The sequence below is a fragment of the Somniosus microcephalus genome, chromosome 4 (genome assembly GCF_052327205.1).
Source record: "Somniosus microcephalus isolate GS21.2 chromosome 4, FLI_Smic_1.0, whole genome shotgun sequence".
In the NCBI taxonomy this organism is placed as follows: Eukaryota; Metazoa; Chordata; class Chondrichthyes; order Squaliformes; family Somniosidae; genus Somniosus; species Somniosus microcephalus.
In genome coordinates this window covers 199,930,744-199,953,700 of record NC_140990.1, presented here as the reverse complement: position 1 = coordinate 199,953,700, position 22,957 = coordinate 199,930,744, and the positions used below count along the sequence as shown (strand labels likewise).

General features: G+C 44.8%; 1 protein-coding gene across 2 annotated transcripts in view; it reads left to right on the top strand.

Annotated features, from left to right (window-relative positions):
- LOC147120127 (collagen alpha-3(VI) chain-like) overlaps nt 1-22,957 on the top strand; it is a 147,646-nt gene that overhangs the window by 31,872 nt on the left and 92,817 nt on the right. Inside the window, exons 5-7 of one of the 2 annotated variants that reach the window (XM_085985685.1) lie at nt 98-715; nt 2,617-3,234; nt 13,699-14,337. In XM_085985685.1, coding sequence (XP_085841811.1) covers nt 98-715; nt 2,617-3,234; nt 13,699-14,337 — 1,875 coding nt within the window. The remainder of the gene's footprint in view (nt 1-97; nt 716-2,616; nt 3,235-13,698; nt 14,338-22,957) is intronic. The other variant, XM_085985686.1, reaches the window with a different exon arrangement.

Below are 22,957 nucleotides of genomic sequence, written 5' to 3'. Positions count from 1 at the left end.
TATGGTGCGTATGTGAGCAGAGACTTTCCCTAGATTTTATATAATTTCTGTTGATTTTATATGCTCTGCAAGGAATGACACTCTATATTTATTTCAGTTGTACCAGATGGAGCAAGCAAGAGAGACATTGTCTTCCTTATCGATGGATCAGACAATGTTGGGAACACAGATTTTTCTTTTGTCCGTGACTTTCTCACAATTATAATAGAGAACCTCGATATTGGAAGTGACAGAGTTCAATTAGGTCTGGTACAGTACAGCAATTATCCAGAAACTGAGTTCTATCTGAACACCTATTCTTCAGAAGATGAAATTATGTCTCATGTGGAAGGACTCAGACTGAGAGGTGGGATGCCACTTAACACTGGAGAAGCGCTGGACTATGTCCTTAGAAATCACTTTACCAGGTCTTCAGGAAGTAGAAAAGAGGAAGGTGTTCCTCAGGTATTGGTGCTCATCACTGCTGGAAGGTCCAGAGATGATATCAAACCATCTGCAGATGCACTGAAGCGAGCTGCTATAATGATCTTTGCTGTAGGCGCCAGGAATGCAGATCCAGCAGAGCTAAAAGAAATTGCAATTGACCCCAGTTTGGTCTTCAGTGTGCAGGAATTCCGCTCTCTGCCACATGTCCAGGAACAATTGATGACACCGCTATCTACTCTGGCTGCATCACGAGTACCTATTGAAAAGCCAACTGTTCCCATTAAACAAGGTACTTCAAACTTTCTGTTGTACTCAATGTTATTATATTTGCTAGCACACTTATAAAATAGAAGATTTCACTGTGCATCAAAAATATTTACTAATATTTGACATTACCTTCAGCAAATGTGTGAATTACTGTTTAAATGGCTGATTGTATAAAATCAAATGGATATAAAATTAAAATGAATGGACGGAAGATCATGGGGATAGTGTTTGGTGGGCGAGACTCAGCACTTGCAGCATGGTTTCATAAAATTTGCCCTTAATGTATTCAGCATTATTGAAAGTTGAGCTGAAAATTTCATCGACAAAGTGATCTCAGGAATGTCAGGAGTTACAAATGAAGGAAGTTCATGCATGAGATAAGATAAAGAGGAGACTGTCTAGCGGTTTAAATATCTGAAATATTTAGAAATGTTCTCTTTGACTTCAGAAATTCCCAAAGAGGGAAGCAGTAAGCTAATAATTCAGCTCCTATTTGGCTTAATCACACCAATTACACATTACACAAATTTCCAGGACTTGAGCACACGATCAAAGCTGACACTTGAGCGCAGTACTAAGGAATTGCTGCAGTGCAGGTGGTCTTTTCAATGAGATGTTAAACCGAGGCCCAGGCTGCCTGTTCAGGTGGACGTCAAAGATCACATAACACTTTTTCAAGTAAGGCAAGGGAATTCTCCCACTGTCCTGCCAATATTCCTCGCTCAACCAATGCCACTAAAAAAAAGGTTAACTGGCCATTTATCTCATTTACTTGTTGTTGGACCTTGTTCTGTGCAACTTGGCTGCCATGTTTGCCTACATTGCAAGTGACTGCACTACAAAAAAGTAATTCACTGGTTCTGAAACACCTAGGGATGTCCTGAGGGTGTTATAAGGCGCTAACATCAATGCTAGGTTTTTTTCCCCAGCACAACTATTAGAATTGTCATATTTAATAGAAGCAATTTGTATCTTTCAGAATGAAGTTACACTGGTGGGCTTTAAAAAGCATCAAACATTTTGATAAACTTAAGACATTCTTTGCTTCATTTAGTTGGTTTAACTCCTTCTTTAATGGTTTTAGTTACATTTTAATATTCTTGTTTACACACTGGGTTTGATAATGCATTGACAGGCACTGAGTGCATTTCAACTTATTGTGTGCTTGTTCCTTATATCATCGAGCATAAAAGCTCAATTTCGTCATTATTGTAGGATTTGCTTGTACAATATTCTCCTTCCCAGCCTCCCCAGTTCCACACTGCACAAACTCTGACTCATCCAAAACTTTTCAGCTTGCACCCTCTCCTGCACGTACATTACCCTTGTCCTTGCCCCTCTCCACTGGTTCACTGAGAGCCAGTACACCCAATTTAAGATCCTCATTCTTATCTTCAAATCTCTCCATGGCTTTACTCAACCATACCTCTGTAATTTTCCCTAGACCTATGACCTAGTGTACACACTCTGATCATATGACTGTCTATTGTGAACCCTCTTCCCTCTGTTGCACCATGTGTAATCTCTGTGTTGTAACATATGCATCCCACCTCCCTTGGATGTACTGTGCAACCCCCTCTCACTCTTGCACCATGTGCATCTTCCACCTCCCCCTTTTGCACAATGTTTATCTCCCTCCTTTGTGTATTGCTTTCAGCCACCTCACCCTGAAACTTTCTCCCTAAACCTCTTCGCTTTGGTACCTCTCTTTCCCTCAAATCTTTCCTCAAAATTGACCACTTTGAATGTGCCATCGGTAATTTTTGCAGACTTCACACCTAATTCCTGTTCCCCCCTCTTCCTTTAAAGTATATTTGGACATTTTGTTATGTAATGAGGGCTATTTAATTGTAAGTTGCAGTTTATACAAACTTGTACCCATATAATAAGATGTACTGTGAATTATAATGCATATTGTTCCAGTTTTGCCTGAAGAAGTGAACAAGAGAGACATTGTGTTCCTTATCGATGGATCAGACAATGTTGGAGATACAAATTTTCCTCTTGTCCGTGATTTTCTCACAAGTATAATACAGAACCTCAACATTGGAAGTGACGGAGTTCAAATAGGTTTGGTACAGTACAGCAATTATGCAGAAACTGAGTTCTATCTGAATACCTATTTATCAAAAGCTGAAATTCTGTTACATGTAAAAGGACTGAGACTGAAAGGTGGGACAAGTCTTAATACAGGTGCAGCACTGGACTATGCCTTTAGATACCACTTTATCAGATCTGCAGGAAGTAGGAAAAGCAAAGGTATTCCTCAGTTTTTGGTTCTTCTTACTGGTGGAAGGTCCAGCGATGACGTTAAACTAGCTGCAGATGCATTGAAGCGAGCCGCTATAATGAATTTTGCGGTAGGAGTCAAGAATGCAGACTCTGCACAGTTAATACAGATTGCAATTGATTCCAGTTTGATCTTCAGTACAAATGACTTCCATTCTTTGCCAAATATACAAGAAGAGGTGACATCACTGTTAGCAACTCTGCCTGCTCCACGGGTAATCCCTGAAGCGCCAACTGCTCCCACTAAACAAGGTATTTGACATTTTACTTTGTTCTGCTTAACTTTGTGTTGATACACATAAAGGTTTATAAGATTTTACTGTTGATAAAAGTTATTTAATACGAGTAAATCTTCCATGATGTTGCCCATAGTAAGTCAGAAGATACACTATTTTATAACAATATAAGGGGTCCTATCAACAAAATGTGACAGTTATATAAAAAGAAAAAGGGTGGCTAAAGTAAATGTTGGCCCCTTAGAGGATGAGACTGGGAAATTAATGGTGGGAAATATGGAGATGGCAAAAACACTGAATGAATATTTTATATCAGTCTTTACACGAAGAATATCCCAACACTGGACAAACAGGGGGCTAAAGGGGGGGAGGAGCTAAACACGATCAAAATCACTAAGGAAGTGGTACTCGGTAAAATAATGGGACTCAAGGCGGATAAATCACCTGGACCTGATGGCTTACATCCTAGGGTCTTGAGGGAAGTGGCGGTAGGGATTGTGGATGCATTGGTAATAATTTTCCAAAACTCCCTGGACTCAGCAAAGGTCCCGGCAGACTGGAAAACTGCTAATGTAACACCCTTATTTAAAAAGGGCAGTAGACAGAAGGCTGGAAACTATAGACCAGTTAGCCTAACATCTGTGGTAGATAAAATTTTGGAGTCCATTATTAAGGAGACAGTAACAGGACATTTGGATAATCATAATTTAATAGGACAAAGTCAACATGGTTTTATGAAGGGGAAGTCATGTTTGACAAATTTGCTGGAGTTCTTTGAGGAAGTAACATATAGGGTGGATAAAGGGGAACCAGTGGACGTAGTGTATTTAGACTTCCAAAAGGCATTTGACAAGGTGCCACACAAAAGATTATTGCTTAAGATAAAAAATCACGGGATTGGGGGTAATATTCTGGCATGGATAGAGGATTGGCTATCTAACAGAAGGCAGAGAGTTGGGATAAATGGTTCATTCTCAGACTGGCAATCAGTAACTAGTGGTGTTCCGCAGGGGTCAGTGCTGGGTCCCCAACTCTTTACAATCTATATTAACGATTTGGAGGAGGGGACCGAGTGTAACATATCAAAGTTTGTGGATGATACTAAGATGGGAGGGAAAGTAGTGAGTGAGGAGGACATAAAAAACCTGCAAGGGGACATAGACAGGCTAAGTAAGTGGGCAGAGATTTGGCAGATGGAATACAATACTGGAAAGTGTGAGGTTATGCACTTTGGCAGGAAAAATCGTAGAGAAAGTTATTATCTTAATGGCAAGAAACTGGAAAGTACTGAAGTACAAAGGGATCTGGGGGTCCTGGTGCACGAAACTCAAAAGGTTAGTATGCAGGTGCAGCAAGTGATTAAGAAGGCCAATGGAATGTTGGCTTTCATTGCTAGGGGGATAGAATATAAAAATAGGGAGGTATTGCTTCAGTTGTACAAGGTATTGGTAGACCGCACCTGGAATACTGCGTACAGTTTTGGTGTCCATACTTAAGAAAAGACATACTTGCTCTCGAGTCAGTACAAAGAAGGTTCACTCGGTTAATCCCGGGGATGAGGGGATGGACATATGAGGAGAGGTTGAGTAGATTGGGACTCTACTCATTGGAGTTCAGAAGAATGAGAGGCGATCTTATTGAAACATATAAGATTGTGAAGGGGTTGGATCGGGTTGATGCGGGGAAGATGTTCCCGATGATGGGTGAAACTAGAACTAGGGGGCATAGTCTTAGAATAAGGGGCTGCTCTTTCAAAACTGAGATGAGGAGGAACTACTTCACTCAGAGGGTGGTAGGTCCATGGAATATGCTGCCCCAAAAAGCTGTAGAAGCTACATCATTACATAAATTTAAAACAGAAATAGACAGTTTCCTAGAAGTAAAGGGAATTAAGGGTTACGGGGAGTGGGCAGGAATTTGGACATGAGTCTAGGTTCGGATCGGTCATGGCCCTGTGGGTAGCGGAGCGGGCCCAGGGGCCGTGTAGCCTGATCCTGCTCCTATTTCGTGTGTCTAATTCTGTTAGATTCAGGAGATGGTTCTGTGATAGTGGATTGGCGGTTAGGATCAGATCAGCCATGATCTTATTGAATGGCGGAGCAGGCTCGAGGGGCCGATTGGCCTACTCCTGCTCCTATTTCTTATGTTCTTATGTTCTTATAAACTGTTTCAAGGAAATTGTTACAAGAATAACTGTGATACTTGTAGGAAGTATGCACACAGCTATTGGAAGACTTTTAATATATTACTTAAGTAAACCTTAGTGTTTTGTAATTGGTTCCTGGATGTGTATCTTTGTATCTATGTATATCTGTCTCACACAACTGTAAAAATAAATGGACATTCTATATTTGTTTTCAAATTTCAACTTTAGTTAATTAACAAATAAAGAAATCCCTTCTATACTAAAGGGAATACAAGCCTAGTTTAAACCTTTTAGCTCCGGTATCATAATGGTGAATCTGTGCTACACCCTCTCCAAGGCCAATATAGGCCAATTACAGTCAGAAACGGGAACATTTATAATGGGGAACAAGAAAATGGCAGAGCAATTAAACAAATACTTTGGTTCTGTTTTCACAGAAGAGGACACAAATAACTTCCCAGAAATGCTAGGGAACCAAGGATCTAGTGAGAAGGAGGAATTAAAGGAAATTAGTATTAGTAAAAAAATGGTGCTGGAGAAATTAAAGGGACTGAAAGCCGTTAAATCCACAGGGCCTGATCATCTGCATCACAGAGTACTAAAAGAGATAGCTATGAAAATAGTGGATGCATTAGTTGTCAACTTCCAAAATTCTATAGATTATGGAACAGTTCCTGCAGATTGGAGGGTGGCAAATATAACCCCACTATTTAAAAAAGGAGGGAGACAGAAAATGGGGAACTACAGAGCGGTTAGCCTAACATCGGTAGTAGGGAAAATGCTAGATTCTATTATAAAGGATGTGATAACAGGACACTTAGAAAATATCAACGGGATTAGACAAAATCAACCTGAATTTATGAAAGGGAAATCGTGTTTGACAAATCTATTTGAGTTTTTTGAGGATGTAACTGGTAGAATAGATAAGGGAGAACCAGTGGATGTGGTATATCTGGATTTTCAGAAGGCCTTTGATAAAGTCCCACATGAAAAATTAAAGCACATGGGGTTGGGGGTAATATACTGGCATGGATTGAAAATTGGTTAACAGACAGGAAACAGAGAGCAGGAATAAATGGGTCCTTTTTGGGGTGGCAGGCGGTGACCAGTGGGGTACCGCAGGGATCAGTGCTTGGGCCCCAGCTATTCACAATATATATCAATGATTTGGATGAGGGAACCAAATGTAATATTTCCAAGTTTGCTGATGACACAAAACTAGGTGGGATAGTGAGTTGTGAGGAGGATGCAAAGAGGCTTCAAGGCGATTTAGACAAGTTGAGTGAGTGGGCAAATACATGGCAGATGCAGTATAACGTGGATAAATGTGAAGTTATCCACTTCGGTAGGAAAAACAGAAAGGCAGAGTATTATTTAAATGGTGATAGATTGGGAAATGTTGATGTACAAAGGGACCTGGGTATCCTTGTACACCAGCCACTGAAAGCAAACATGCAGGTGCAGCAGGCAGTTAGGAAGGCAAATGGTATGTTGGCCTTCATTGCAAGAGGATTTGAGTACAGGAGCAAGGATGTCTTGCTACAGTTATACAGGGCCTTGGTGAGATCACACCTGGAGTACTGTGTGCAGTTTTGATCTCCTCACCTAAGAAAGGATATACTTGCCATGGAGGGAGTGCAGCGAAGGTTCACCAGACTGATTCCTGGGATGGCAGGACTGTCGTATGAGGAGAAATTGGGTCAACTAGGTCTGTATTCACTAGCATTTAGAAGAATGAGAGGGGATCTCATTGAAACGTATAAAATTCTGACAGGGCTAGACAGACTGGATGCAGGGACGATGTTTCCCCTGGCTGGGGGGTCTAGGATGAGGGGTCGTAGTCTCAGGATACATAGGACATTTAGGACTGAGATGAGGAGAAATTTCTTCACTCAGAGGGTGGTGAACCTGTGGAATTCTCTACCACAGAAGGCTGTGAAGGCCAAGTCACTGATTATATTTAAGAAGGAGATAGATAGATTTCTAGACACAAAAGGCATCAAGGGGTATGGGGGGAGAGCGGGAATATGGTATTGAGATAGAGGATCAGCCATGATTATGTTGAATGGCGGAGCAGGCTCGAAGGGCCGAATGGCCTACTCCTGCTCCTATTTTTCTATGTTTCTATGTTTCCTGAGGTGCAGTGTCCAGACTGAATTCAGTGCTCTAATGGGATCTAACCAGTGTTTGATGCAACTGTAACATAAATTCCACCCCTTTGTATTCCAGCCCCCTTAATATAAAGGCCAACATTCTATTAATCTTTTAAATTGTTTTTTGTATCTGTCCACTAGCTTTTAGTGATTCCTGTACTTGAACCCCTAAATCTCTCTACTCCTCCACAATTCCTAGCTTCTCACCATGTAGAAAATACTCTGATCCATCTTTCTTAGGTCCAAAGTGGATAACCTCACACTTCCCCGCACTGAACTCCATCTGCCACAGTTTTGCCCACTCACTTAATCTACCAGTGTCCCTTTGTAACTTTCTCCTCCCATCTACACTATTTACTGTGCCAACATAATTTAGTTTAGTCAACAACCTTGGATATACGGCTCTCTATTCCTTCATCTAAGTCATTTATAAGTATATAGTGAGAAGCTGAGGCCCCAGTTCAGATCCCTGGAGGACACCACTAGACACACCCTTCCAATTTGAGTACCTACCCATTATCCCTACTTTCTGTCTCCTGCCTCCTAACCAATTCCCTTCCCATGTCAATAAGTTGGCTTCAATTCCATGCGCTCTCATTTTTGTTAACAGCCTCTTATGTGGAATCTTATCGAATGCCTTTTGGACATCTTTTGTAACATCCATAGACACTCCCTTATCTATGTTAGTTACATCAGGTCCCGGGGATTTGTCTATCTTTAGTCTCATTATTTTCTCCATTACAATTTTTTAACTTGTATTAAATCTAGTAAGTTCCTCCCCTTAAAAGGCCCAGAACTTCGGGTCTCCACGGGTGAGGTACGCATGGGGTACTCACCCGTAGGCCCAATGGAAGTGCCGGTTTCCTGCATGCACTGCGCATGTGTGGGAAACCGGCAATTCCGTTCCCCTGAAAGAAGGGGTTCAGTGGTCGAACGCGTGTGCAGGAGAGGCTGCGCGTGCGCATCAAACTTACGTTTTTTTTGCAGGTTTTCCCAGGAGGGTAAGTCTCCAGAAGTTACATTTTTAAAAAGCAGGCGTAAAGCCTGCTTTTAACAAGGTAAGTGGTGAATTAATTAAAATTAAAACATTTTTTCCACAGGTTTATTATTTTTAAATACTTTAAAGCAAGGTAAGTTTATTTTTAGCCCCGTTAGAAAATAAAATTATTTTTTTCAAAAATTTAAATTATTGTTTAAAATAGTTATTTCATGTAATTTATAGTTTATTTAAAAAATGTGATTAAAAAAAAAATTATTTCAAGTTTTAGTGATGTTTTGGGGCCTGTAGTATTTATAAGTTTTGACAGCTCTTCCTGTCAATTTTATGAATGGGCATTTCCCTGCTCTGATTGGCTCTCCATGGCCCACGTGATCCCAGGGGATGCATCGAACTAACTGCGCCCCTGGGATACGCAAGCACTGCGCACCAGCAGTTGGAGCAGGCCCAGAATCGGAATTCCACGCGGGCCCACAGCTCAACGGCCGGCGCGCTAGGTAAGTGCAGGTCGGGGGTTTACACCTGCGGGAAGCCCCCGACCTGAATTTCTGGGCCAAACAAAATTATCAAGGGCACAAAATTGGGATCGGTAACGCCTGTTGTTTAGGTGCTATAGATGACGTTTGGGAACCAAAATGGCGTCCGATGTGCGCGCTCACACTTCTGCCGTGAATCATGCTGGAAACCATCTTGCTGCCAGTCATGGCTCAGAGGGTAACACTCTTGCCTCTGAGTCAGAAGGTTGTGGGTTCAAGTCCCAATCCAGAGACTTGTGTGCAAAAATCTAGGCTGACTCTCAGTCCAGGGCTGCACTGTCAGAGTTGCCATATTTCGAATGAGACGTTAAATCTGCTCTCTCAGGTGGGCAAAAAAGATCCCATTGCACTATTTCAAAGAAGAGCAGGGGAGTTATCCCTGGTGTCCCGGCCAATATTTATATTTCAATCAACATAACAAAGACAGATTATCTGGTCATTATCACATTGCTGCTTGTGGGAGCTTGCTGTGTGCAAATTTGCTGCCATGTTTCCCACATTACAACAGTGTCTACACTTCAAAAGTACTTCATTGGCTGTAAAGCACTTTGGAACGTCCTGAGGTCATGAAAGGTGCTATAGAAATGCAAGTCTTCCTTTTAAAGGACAAACAAGAGGTGTCCTTTACCCTCTTCTGAAGCAGGCATTAGGCCATTTGCATATTTAAATAAGGGGCCTAAGGCTTGCTTCTGGTCCCTGCTTCAACTTTGGGTTCCCCTGAGGAGGCCAGTGGCAGTGTTGATTGCCTCCGGGAAAACCAATGATAAACATCATGTAAGAAAAAAGATACGTACTTACCAAAATCACCACTGTCTGTTTGGAGTTTGCACATTCTCCCGTGTTTGCGTGGGTTTCCTCCGGGTGCTCCGGTTTCCTCCCACAGTCCAAAGATGTGCGGGTTAGGTTGATTGGCTATGATAAATTGACCCTTAGTGTTAGGGGGATTAAATACGTGGGGTTACGGGGATAGGGTGGGATATGTGTTGGTGTAGGGGTTACGGGGATCGGGTGGGATATGCGTCGGTGCAGGCTCGATGGGCCGAAATGGCCTCTATCTGCACTGTGGGGTTTCTGTGATTTCTGACCACCGCTGCTGGACCTGAGATCTCCGACCTCACTTCCGACTCCGCCCTCCAGGCCCCCTGATCTCCCCCATGCCCCGAACTCCTAGCCCCCCGCCCCCACCCCCCCGACAGCACTCCCGACCCCCCAACAGTACTCCCCAGGTCTGCAATCTTTGTACCCGACCCCCCAACATTACACCTGAGGTCTGTGATCTTTCTACCTGATCCCCGACAGCACCCCCGACACCTCAACAGTATTCCCGCGCAATGTTCCCTTGAAGCTGTGTGGCTGTGCAGCTCTCTGGACCTTTTGCGCAGCCGGCTCACTGGTCGGCCTGGCCTTGGTGGTTGGGAAAGTTGTTGGGGGGAGTTCTGAGGGACAGGATGGATCTTCATTTGGAGGGACACAGGTTGATCGGGGATGGTCAGCATGGATTTGTTGAGGGAGGGTCGTGTCTGACAGGCTTGAGTGAATGTTTTGAGGAGGTGGCGGGGAGGGTGGATGGGGGTGGTGCGTTTGATGTGGCGTGTATGGACTTTGGCGGGGCTTTTGGTGGGGTTCCGCGTGGCAGACTGGTCGCGAGGTTGGGGGCCCATGGGATCCGGGGCGGGGTGTCGAGTTGGATTTGGGGCTGGCCGGAGGCGGGAGGCAGAGGGTTGATGGGTGTTTTTGTGACTGGAGGGCTGGTTCCCATGGGGTTCCACAGGGCTCAGTGCTGGGTCCCTTGCTTTTTGTGGTGTGCGTCAACGGTCTGGACTTGAGTGTTGGGGGTGTGATTGAGAGGTTTGCGGATGGTGCTGGGGCCAGCTGTGTGGCTGATGCTGAGGGGGGAGGCTGTGGGCTGCAGGAGGATGTCGATGGATTGGTCAGGTGGGCAGAACAGTGGCAAATGGAATTCAATCCAGAGAAGTGTGAGGTAATGCATTTGGGGAGGGCTAACAAGGAAAGGGAATGCACATTAAATGGTAGGACACTGAGTAGTGTAGAGGAACAAAGGGACCTTGGAGTGCATGTCCACAGACCCCTGAAGGTAGTAGGCCAGGTAGATAAAGTGGTTAAGAAGGAATACGGAATGCTTGCCTTTATTAGCCATGGCATAGAATACAAGAGCAGGGGGGTTATGCTTCAACTGTATAAAACACTAGTTAGGCCTCAGCTAGAGTACTGCGTGCAGTTCTGACCACCACATTACAGGAAAGATGTGATTGCACTAGAGAGGGTACAGAGGAGGTTTAAAAGGATGTTGCCGGGAGTAGAGAATCTTAGACTGGATAGGCTGGGTCTGTTTTCCTTGGAGCAGAGGAGGCTGAGGGGAGACCTTATTGAGGTGTACAAAATTATGAAGGGCCTAGATAAAGTGGATAGAAAGGACCTATTTCCCTTAGCAGAGGGGTCAAAAACCAGGGGGCACAGATTTAAAGTAATTGGTGGAAAGTTTAGAGGGGATTTGAGGGAAAATGTCTTCACCCAGAAGGTTGTGGGGGTTTGGAACTCACTGCCTGAAAGGGTGGTAGAGGCAGAAACCCTAACCACATTTAAAAAGTACTTGGATGTGCACTTGGGATGCTGTAACCTGCAGGGCTACGGACCAAGAGCTGGGAAGTGGGATTAGGCTGGATAGCTCTTTGTTGGCCGGCGCGGACACGATGGGCCGAAATAGTTTTCTTCCGTGCTGTAACTTTCTATGATTCTATGATTTTCAATGAGAAAAACCGCGTATGCGTGCACGCAAATAAAAATGAACAGGAACACTGCTCCCGAGGTCTGTGATCTTCCTACGCGATCCCCGACCGCAATCTCGACCCCCCAACAGTACTCCCGCAGTCTGTGATCTTCCTACACGACCACCCACCGTATCCCGATCACAGGCTCCGAGGCCCATCTGTTCCTCCTCCAGATTCCCACGATCCAACCCAAACACTTACCTGGAAATTGGAGCTCTAACCTTGGCGGGCTCCTACTGCAGTGTCGTCAACATTAAATGGGCCAGAACTTCGGGTCCCCATGGGTGAGTATGCGCTGGGTACTCACGCGTAGGCCCAACGAAACTGCCAGTTTCGTGCATGCACTGCGCATGCGCGGGAAACCAGAACTTCCATTCCCTTAAAGGAAGGGGTTCACAGGTCGAACGCGTGCACTGGAGAGGCAGCGCGTACGCCTGGAACTTCTGTTTTTTTTGCAGGTTTCTCCAGGAGGATAAGTCTCCAGGAGCTATGCTTTTAAAAAGCAGGCGCAAGGCCTGCTTTTAACAAGGTAAGTGGTGAATTAAGTAAAATTAAAACATTTTTTCCACAGGTTTATTATTTTTAAATACTGTAAAGAAAGGTAAGTTTATTTTTAGCCCCGTTAGAAACTATAATTAATTTTTTCAAAAATTTAAATTGTTTAAAATAGTTATTTTATGTAATTTATAATTTTAAAAATGTGATTAAAAAAAAAAATTATTTGAAGATTTAGTGATGTTTTGGGGCTTAATTGTATTCATAGATTTGACAGGTCTTCCTGTCAAATCTATGAATACAGATTCCCTGCTACCATTGGCTCTCCATGGCCCACGTGATCCCGGGGACGCTTCGAACTAACTGCGCCCCTGGGATACGCAAGCACTGTGTGCCGGCAGTTGGAGCAGGCCCAGGATCGGAATCCCATGCGAGCCCACAGCACAACGGCCGGCGCGCTAGGTCCGAGGCCCAAAATACGGGGCTCTACGGACATCCCCATTTGAGGCCCAAAAATAGTCGCGTCTGAATTTCTAAGCCCAAAATTTTTGGGAGAGGCTAAAGCCTCAAGTAAAACGAACCCTCTCCAAATCCAGAAATGCCCTCAATAATGCTTGATTTTCTGATCATGTACCTGTTGAGCGAGGCTTCATGATTCATCAGGACTCACTGTTCAAAGAAAAGCTATTTTTGAAAAAATCAAAAGGAATTGGTCAATAAAAAACTAAAAGAACGTTATTAAGAATTTGAGCAACTGATTTTTTAATTGGTTAGAAAGAAAGACTTGTATTTATAGAGTGCCTGTCACCATCTCAAAGATGTCCCAAAGCACTTTACAACCAATTAAGTATTTTTGAAGTGTAGTCGCTGTTGTAATGCAGGAAACAGCAGCCAATTTACGCACAGCAAGGTCTGACAAACAGCAATGTGATAATGGCCACGTAATCTGTTTCGGTGATGGTTGAGCGATAAATATTGGCCAGGACACCGGGGATAAATCCCTTGCTCTTCTTCAAAATAGTGCCATGGGATCTTTGATGTTCACCTGAGAGGGCAGACGGGGCCTCGGTTATATATCTCATTTGAAGGACGGCACTTCCAACAGTGCAGCACTGGAGTGTCAGCCTGGATTTTGTGCTCAAGCCCCCGGAGTGGGACTTGAACCCACAACCTTCTGGCTCAGAGGCGACACTGAGCCACGGCAGATACATAAGTTGAAGATGAAGTCCATTACTGCAGCATGTCTAATATTTAAAACAAATATTGTAGAGCTACCTATGTGAGAGCAGAGAATTTCCCTAGTTGTTGTATAATTTCTACTGATTTTAAATGCTTTGCAAGGAATGACACTATATTTCTTCCAGTTGGACCAGATGGAGCAAGCAAGAGAGACATTGTCATCCTTATCGATGGATCAGACAATGTCGGGAACACAGATTTTTCTTTTGTCCGTGATTTTGTCACAAGTATCATAGAAAACCTTGACATTGGAAGTGACAGAGTTCAAATAGGTCTGGTACAGTACAGCAATTATGCAGAAACTGAGTTCTATCTGAACACCTATTCTTCAGAAGATGAAATTCTGTCTCATGTGAAAGGGCTCAGACTGAGAGGTGGAATGACCCTTAATACTGGAGCAGCGCTGGACTCAGTCCTCCAATATCATTTCACTAGATCTGCAGGAAGTAGGAAAGAGGAAGGAGTTCCTCAGATATTGCTGCTTGTCACTGGTGGAAGATCTAGAGATGATGTTAAACCATCAGCAGATGCATTGAAGCGAGCTGCTGTAATGATCTTTGCTATAGGAGCCAAGAATGCCGACTCAGTACAGATAAAAGAAATCGCAATCAACCCAGGTCTGGTCTTCAGAGTACAGGAATTCCACTCCCTGCCAGATGTACAGGAGCAAGTGATGATATCATTAACAACACTGGCTGCTCCAACAATAACTCATAAAAAGCCAACAATAATTACTGCAAGACCAACGGACACTATTACAGAAGGTACCTGAATTTTGTACTCTACTTTGTTCAACCTTCATCACACCAGATTCTTTCTCAACAAGCCAATAATTATAATAATTATTTCTATCACCCAAGCAGGTGAGGATTTGGAAGCAGTCCCATTATTGTGTGCAGTGATGTTTACTAGGTCAGGCCTGAAACAAAGCCCCTCCCCCAATATCACAGCAATTCACCAAAAATAAACTGTTTCATCTCAATTGGTAAATTGTCCACATTATGTTATGTTCATTAATAACTAGTCGTTTTTATTAAGAACAGCTAGCTTTTGCTAGACACTTTATTGAGCACATGTGGACTAGGTACAGTATCTGTAGAGGCCTCCATCTTGACTGCTGCCTTGTGGGTAGCCTAGTGCATCGTGGGTAGCCCACTCTTATATACATACAGCACCACCTAGTGTACCATTCCAGAATGACAGGTTACTGATCATTACATCCCCCTTTCTTTGAGGTTAAACAAAATCAGTATCAATCAATATCAATCAATAACAACGTAAACATCTTCAACAGTCAATACATTTTCAATGTAGTTTTCTTTGTACTCAAAGATTAAGTCTATCAGGCTTTTTTACTTCACGTGTGGATCTTCTCAGCACAGGTAAGTCTGATGTGTTTTCATGAGAGCCTGTATGTGTATTTGTGTTAGATTGTTCTGGTGGTGAGTGACAAGATTCAGTTGCGGCATTGTCATCGATTTGCTCTTCGATAGTCTCTTGTGTTTTTAGGAGGGAACGGCGGTTCCTCCTGAGAATCTGTCCTTCCTCAGTTCTAACAGTGTATGACCTTGGTCCTACTTCCTCAAGAACTGTAGCTTTCCTGTTCCATGCACCTGGATCCTCAATCCTGACAACATCATCCCTTGTCAATGGTTTCAGAGTTTTGGATGACTTGTCAAAATATGATTTCTGTTTCAGCTTTAACAGTTGAAGTCTCTGTCTCAGTTCCTTACTCTGCTTTTCTTTTGCACAGCAGGGTAGCGTGGTACGCAACTTGCGACCCATTAGGAGTTCAGCAGGTGAAGAACCAGAGTCTAAAGCTGAGGCTCGGTAGCTCAGCAGGGCGAGATAAGGATCAGACTTGCTTTCTTCAGTAGCTGCTTGAGAACTTGAACACCTTTCTCTGCCTTACCATTCGACTGAGCATACAAAGGGCTGGATGTGATGTGTTGAAAGTCATAATGTGCTGCAAACTGTTGCCACTTCTTACAGTTGAAGCACGGACCATTGTCGCTAATGGCAATCCTGGGAATTCCATGTCTGGCGAAGATGGATTTCACATGCATTATGACACTGCTTGCTGTGGTGCTTGAGAGCAGCGCCATCTCAGGATAGTTAGAATAGTAGTCAATCACTATTGGATAGTCTTTACCATTTAAATGAAAAAGGTCCATACCAACCTTTTGCCATGGTGCTGTTGGTATGTCAGCTTTGCTTGTTTGTTTTGGTGTTTCTGACATGTATCACATTTGCCTATCGTGTTCTCAATGTCCTTATTTATGCCAGGCCAATAAACAGTGTCTCTTGCTCTCCTTTTGCATTTTTCAATTCCGAGGTGTCCCTCATGAATCCTTTTGAGCATGTCTTGACGTAGAGCCTGTGGAATGACTATTCTGTTCTGTTTTAGTAATAGTCCACTTGCGACACTCAATTCTGACCTTATGTGAAAATATTTTGGATAGGAACCTTTTGTCCAACCATGATGAATGTTCTCTATTACTGTTTGTAATACTGTATCTTTTACTTTTTCTTCTGCTATTTGCTTTGATTTTGTGTCTGACACGGGCAGCGCAGCAGTGACCATACTCACATGAACATCCACGTCTTCTTCAGTAGAGCTCACACGACTCATCAGGATAGTGCACCTGCTAACACTATGTATTTGCCTGGTGTGTAGATCAGTTCAAAGTCATATCTTTGCAGCTTCATCATGAGTTGTTGAATCCTTGGAGACATCTCATTCAGGTTCTTTTTTATGATGGCAACCAGTGGGCTGTGGTCTGTCTCAACTGTGAAGGTGGGAAGTCCATATATGTAGCCATGAAACTTTTCTAGTCCAACTACCAAGCCTAGACATTCCTTTTCAATCTGGGCGTATCGACACTCAGTATCAGTCATAGACCTGGAGGCATAGACAACAGGCTTCCAATCTTCACCCTCTGCTTGTAGCAAGACCGCACCTAGGCCATCTTTTGATGCATCCGTTGACACTTTGATTCTTTTTGTTGGGTCAAAGAAGGTGAGTACAGGTGTGCTTGTCAGCACTGTTTTGAGGTTTATCCACTCTTGTTCATGTCTTTCTGTCCATGCAAACTCATTTGTTTTATGTAGCAGGTCTCGCAGACAGGCTGTCTTGGCTGACAAGTTGGGAATGAACTTTCCAATGAAGTTTATCATCCCCATGATGCGTAGCACTCCTTTTTTGTCAGTGGGTCGGGGCATTTTGAGTATGGCGTTTACTTTTTCCATATCTGGCTCTATTCCTTTACCAGATAGATTATCTCCTAGGAAAGTGACTTCCTGGATGCCAAACTGACACTTGGCTTTGTTGATCTTCAGTCCATTCCGGCGTATGCTCTGTAGCACTTTAGTCAGTCTCTCATTGTGTTCTTTCAGTGTGGAGCCCCAGATGATGATGTCATCAACATTGACCCGAACTCCTTCCAGACCTTCAATTATGTGTTCCATCGCTCTATGAAAGATTTCAGATGCAGATATTATCCTGAAAGGCATTCTGAGGAAACAATACCTGCCAAATGGTGTGTTGAATGTACAGTATTTGGTGCTCTCTTCATCCAGTTTTAGTTGCCAAAATCCTTGTGAGGCATCGAGCTTTGTAAAGTATCTGGCACCTGACATTTCACTGGTGATTTCTTCTCGCTTGGGAATCTGGTAGTGTTCACGTTTTATGTTTGCATTTAAGTCCTTTGGATCCATGCATATTCTTAGATCATTGTTCTTTTTCTTTACACATACCATGGAGTTAACCCAGTCTGTTGGCTCTTCGACTTTCCTGATGACTCCTAGTGTGGTCATTCTGTCCAGTTCATTCTTGAGCCGGTCACGCAGGGGTGCTGGAACTCTTCGTGGAGCATGTACCACTGGCTGAGCATCCTCCTTTAGCTGGATCTTGTAAGTGAATGGTAGAACTCCAAGTCCTTTGAACACATCCTGGAAATTATTTACTACAGAATCCACTGAGTCATCTGGTCTGCTTATGGCACAGTTTATACGGTAGACTCTCTTGACCAGTTCTAAGTCTTCACAAGCTTTGTCACCTAGTAGTGAATCAAGTCCTTCAGCCACAACAGAAAACATGAGATGATGCACTTTGTCTTTGACTGTCACTTTAAGTCTGCATACACCTAAGCTATCTATTTTCTGACCATTATAGTTCTTCAGTAGTACTGACTTTTTCTGTATTTTGGGCTTTTCTTTCATGTTTTTAATGTCACGCATACTGATTAAGTTTGCTTTTGCCCCAGTGTCCAGTTTCAATGTAACTAATGCTCCATTTATCTGCAGTGGGATCATCCATTTGTCCTCTTTTACTGCATTAATTTTATGTTCAGCATTGTCCATATCTGAGGGCTGAACATTTTCTGTATTCTTTTCTATATTGTCACATGATACCATTCCTGCAAAAAATGTCTCACTTAAATCAGTGTCCTCAATTACATTAACCCATTGCCCTTTCTTAGTTTTTACTTTTGAAAAGCATTGTTTGGCAAAGTGATTCTTTCCATGACATTTTGTGCACATTTTTCCAAATGCTGGACATTGTTTTAACTGGTGTTTGTAACCACAGCATTTACAATTAAAAATTCCTTCCTCTGATTGCTTTTCACTTCTGTTCTGCCCATGTTTCTTCCCCTTGTAGGACACAGCACCGACAGCAGCACTTACTGCAATCGCATCATCATTGATTTCACTGAAAGTTTTGGCATGCTTTTGAGCTAGCTCGCTAGCTTGGCATATTTTCACAGCAATTTCCAATGTTAGTTCGGTTTCTCTCAACAGATGTTCCCTGACTTTTTTATCATGAATACCAAACACAATCTGGTCACGAATCATGGATGCTTTCAGCTCAGAGAAATTACATGTCTGTGCTTTCAGTTTCAGATCAATCAAAAAGCTATCAAAAGTCTCATTTTGCTGCTGTGTCCGAGAACGGAAGATGTACCTCTCATAGGTTTCATTCTTTTTGGGAGAACAATGTGTATCAAACTTCTTTAGCACATCGTCTAATTTTTCACTGTTTTCCTCTGGATTAAATACAAATGTATTAAATACCTCTATCGCCTGTGGGCCTGCAACCGTGAGCAGCAACGCTATTTTCCTTGCGTCTGGCTTTGTACCGTACCCGATGGCAGCAATGTAGAGTTCGAATTGTTGTTTAAAAGTCTGCCAATTGTAGTCGACATTTCCTGTGAGTTTCAAACGCCCTGATGGCTTCAAATTCTCCATGTCGCGTTGCACAATATTCAGCAGATCTTACCAAACCTGGTATCATGTTATGTTCATTAATAACTAGTCATTTTTATTAAGAACAGCTAGCTTTTGCTAGACACTTTATTGAGCACATGTGGACTAGGTACAGTATCTGTAGAGGCCTGGTACAGTATCTGTAGAGGCCTCCATCTTGACTGCTGCCTTGTGGGTAGCCTAGTGCATCGTGGGTAGCCCACTCTTATATATATACAGCACCACCTAGTGTACCATTCTAGAATGACAGGTTACTGATCATTACAATTATCATTTCACTGGAGGCATCAGGTAGACATCCTTGACCTGATTAGGTTTTGTTTATCGGCAATAGCATACACAGCAGTGAGTCCCCTTCCGTAACCTTCAAAGCAAGTTTGGGATATATCTTGGCAGCAAGATGTTTTCGTTCATTGAGTACAATCATTTATTTACTCTCCCCAGAGCTAGTAGCTATTTGCCAGATGGTATTGTAGAAGAATCATAGAATCATAGAAATTTACGGCACAGAAGGAGGCCATTCAGCCCATTGTGTCTGTGCCGGCCGAAAAGAGCTATCCAGCCTAATCCCACTTTCCAGCTCTTGTTCTGTAGCCCCGTAGGTTACGGCACTTCAAGTGCATATCCAAGTACTTTTTAAATGCGATGAGGGTTTCTGTCTCTACCACCCTTTCAGGCAATGAGTTCCAGACTCCCACCATGCACTGGGTGAAAAAAGTTCTCCTCAACTCCCCTCTAATCCTTCTACCAATGACTTTAAATCTATGCCCCCTGGTTATTGAATTGTATTGCTACTCCCTCAGGCTCTGAGACTGCCACAGTTCAGGATCTTTTGACCAATTGTTCACAGAAATGGCTTGGAAAAGGATTACTTTTAAATGTTATGCTTCAAAGCATAGTCAGTATATTTAAGTTTACTTGGGGTTCTGAGATGATGGTGGTTAAAATGCTAATGAGTTACATTTTGATGCATCTCCCCATAAACTGCATACAAAAAGCAAAATACTGCGGATGCTGGAAATCGGAAATAAAAACAGAAAATGCTGGAAATACTCAGCAGGTCAGGCAGCATCCGTGGAGAGAGAATCAGAGTTAACGCTGAGTATTTCCAGCATTTTCTGTTTTTATTACAATAAGCACTTCATTAGCCTGTTCCAGCAATCAGTAAATGCCTCGCACCCATTGGGCTCGATTTTCTGAATGGGAAGCTTTTGGAGGCGGGATTGCTGTTTGCCAGGTTTCACTCCCGCCTCCATCAGCTTCTGGCCAACCAGCGGGAATTTCCCCTGATTGACCCGGTGGGCTCACTAGGCCAATTAGGGGGAAGTCAGTGCAGAGCACATCAACATATGACGTGTCATCTGTCAAGAACTTTTGAAAGAAGAAATGTCATTGTTTGACAGCTCTGTGAAGCTGTCAAACACTGAGGCCTAGAAATTCAGTTGGGCGCGCCAGCCGTTAGCGCCTTAGGAGGAGTAGATCTCGAGCGCTAGGCGCTTAGCGCCCGGGCGCAGCGCCCGGGCGCAGCGCGATCTGTGCCTCGCCCCAACTTCAGTACACATTTAGCGCCGGTGCAAAGTCTTAGCGCGCGCCCTGCTGCGCGCGCAAATCATGACGTCATTTACTAGTGCAACGCCCTTTGTGCGCCCCGAACCGGAACTTCACTCACGCCGGGCCATTGTGCGCCGGGCGGCCCTAACGACTGTGAAGTGGAACGGTACACAGCCGAGGCAGGCCGCGGGGAGCGCTAATTAAAGGGCACTTACCCTGCACTATAAAGGCCAGCCATTTTGCAGCATTCACTCTTGTGCAACGGTTTTTTGGAGAGAGACCAAGGAGGAGAGCTTACTGCTTTGGACCAACACTAGGACAGGTATTTTTGGCTCAGGCCAGAGCTTAGCAATTACCTTTGCCTTCATTGAGAGCTCAGTGTTTGCCAGCATTTAATGGGGGCTGCATTGGGTGCCAACGCTGACTTTCAGCCTTATGCCAGAAGGGCTTACAGGCGCCGTGAGAGAGTGGCAGCCCTGGCTAGACGCAGAGGGGGCAACAGGCGTCGCCAACTGAGGCCTTACCCACCCAGGGTATACCGCCAGCAGTCCTCCTATCTGACCATGTCTGCCGCGATGTGTGTAAGGAGGCTGCGATTCAGAAGGGAGGTGGTTGCAGACATCTGCCAGCTGCTTCAGAGAGGTCTGCAGCCACAGCTGATGCGCAGGATGTCTCTGTCGGTGGCAGTGAAGGTGACAGTGGCTCTCAACTTCTATGCCACCGGCTCCTTCCAATCCGCTGCTGGGGACATCGCTAACATCTCCCAGTTCGCCGTGCATTGCTGCATCCGCCAGGTGACCGAAGCCCTTTTCAGAAGGAGACATCAATTCATCTCCTTCCCCATGACCCTGGACAAGCAGCAGCAGCGTGCAGTGGGATTTGCAAGAATAGCGGGCTTCCCCATGGTGCAGGGCGCCATTGACTGCACGCATGTGGCTTTGCGGGCACCTCTGGAGCATGCCAAGGATTACCGCAACCGGAAGGGCTACCATTCCCTCAACGTACAGCTGGTGTGTGACCACAGGCAGCGCATCCTAGCTGTCAATGCCCGCTTTCCAGGCAGCAGCCACGATGCCTTTATCCTGCGACAGACAACTGTGGCTGACATGTTCCAGGCACAGCCTCACCCAAGAGGATGGCTTATCGGAGACAAAGGCTATCCTTTGTGTACCTGGCTCATGACCCCGCTCCGCGCGCCCACGACCCCTGCTGAAGAGGCATACAACGAGAGCCATCAAGCGACTAGGAACATCATAGAACAAACAATCGGTGTCCTCAAGCAATGGTTCCGCTGTCTCGATCGCTCCGGGGGAGCCCTCCAGTATTCGCAGGAGCGAGTCTCCCAATTCGTCGTCGTTTGCTGCATGCTGCACAACCTGGCTATCCGCAGGACTCAGGCACTGCCACCTCACGTTGGGCCCCCACCTCAGGAGGAGGAGCAGGAGGAGCATGAGGAGGAGGAGGACGAGGAGTACCAGCCCAGGAGGGAGGCAGAAGGTCCAAGGGCCGCCCGTCGGCGGCTTATTGAACGTCACTTCTAGGCCCCCTGTCAGGGAATGGCTTGTGCCAATGAAAGAACATGATTGCAGCCGCTCCGCAAGCCCTCAGCCGGTTAAGGCAACAAGCACTTCAAAGATCAAACATGGACAATGTTAATAAATAAAATGCTTTATTGTACAAACTCAGGGCCCTTCCCACATGAAAACCAAAAACAGACGAAACCCCCAAAAAACACTCAAACACATTACTCGCTCCCACAACCTGGAGAGGATTAACAAGACAGTGCAACTAAAATGGCCGTCATCCTCGGCCTTCGTAAAAAACAAACATCACATCCTCGGCCTTCAAAAAACAAACATCCAATTCTCGGCCTTCAAAAAACAAACATCCAATTCTCGGCCTCAAAAAACAAACATCCAATTCTCGGCCTCAAAAAACAAACACAACTGGCCACACATTCGACTTTTTGGCCTGCTAGGGCGATGCCTTGGCCATCTTTGTGTGGCCCCTACCCGCCCTGCTGCTCCTCCTCAAAGTAAGGCCATTGGCTGCTGCAAGGCTGGGGGCAGGCTCCAGAGGGGCACATGTCATGACGGCAGATGCCCTTGGGGGTCGGCCTAGTCGAGGTCTGGCCGCGAGCGGGCGGCTGTTGAATGCTGCAGCTGTGGCTGGCCAGCATCAGTCGCTGCAGCAGCTCCTGGCAGCTCCACTGGGGGAGTGGCAGTGGCGGCTGGAGGAATGGGGGCAAGCTGGCAGATGGCAGGCGCTCGCTGGTCGCCTGAGACACTGGCACTCGCCCGGGCCAGCACTGCAGCATGCGCACCAATCTGCCGAGGGACAGACCGCTGTGCTGCTGCAGAGCGGCGGGTGCCCTGGCGATGCCTGGCTAACACAGCGAGTGTGGCAGCAGTGAGTGCCCATGTTGACCTGTTCAGTGACCTCATCAGAGCACCCAGTGACTGCACGGCACCACTGATCAGCTGTCCACTCGCTGCCTAAGCTGCCCCGAATGCCGCCCGACTCGCTGCCTGCTCTGCCCTGAATTCCGCCAAACTGATGGCCTGTGAG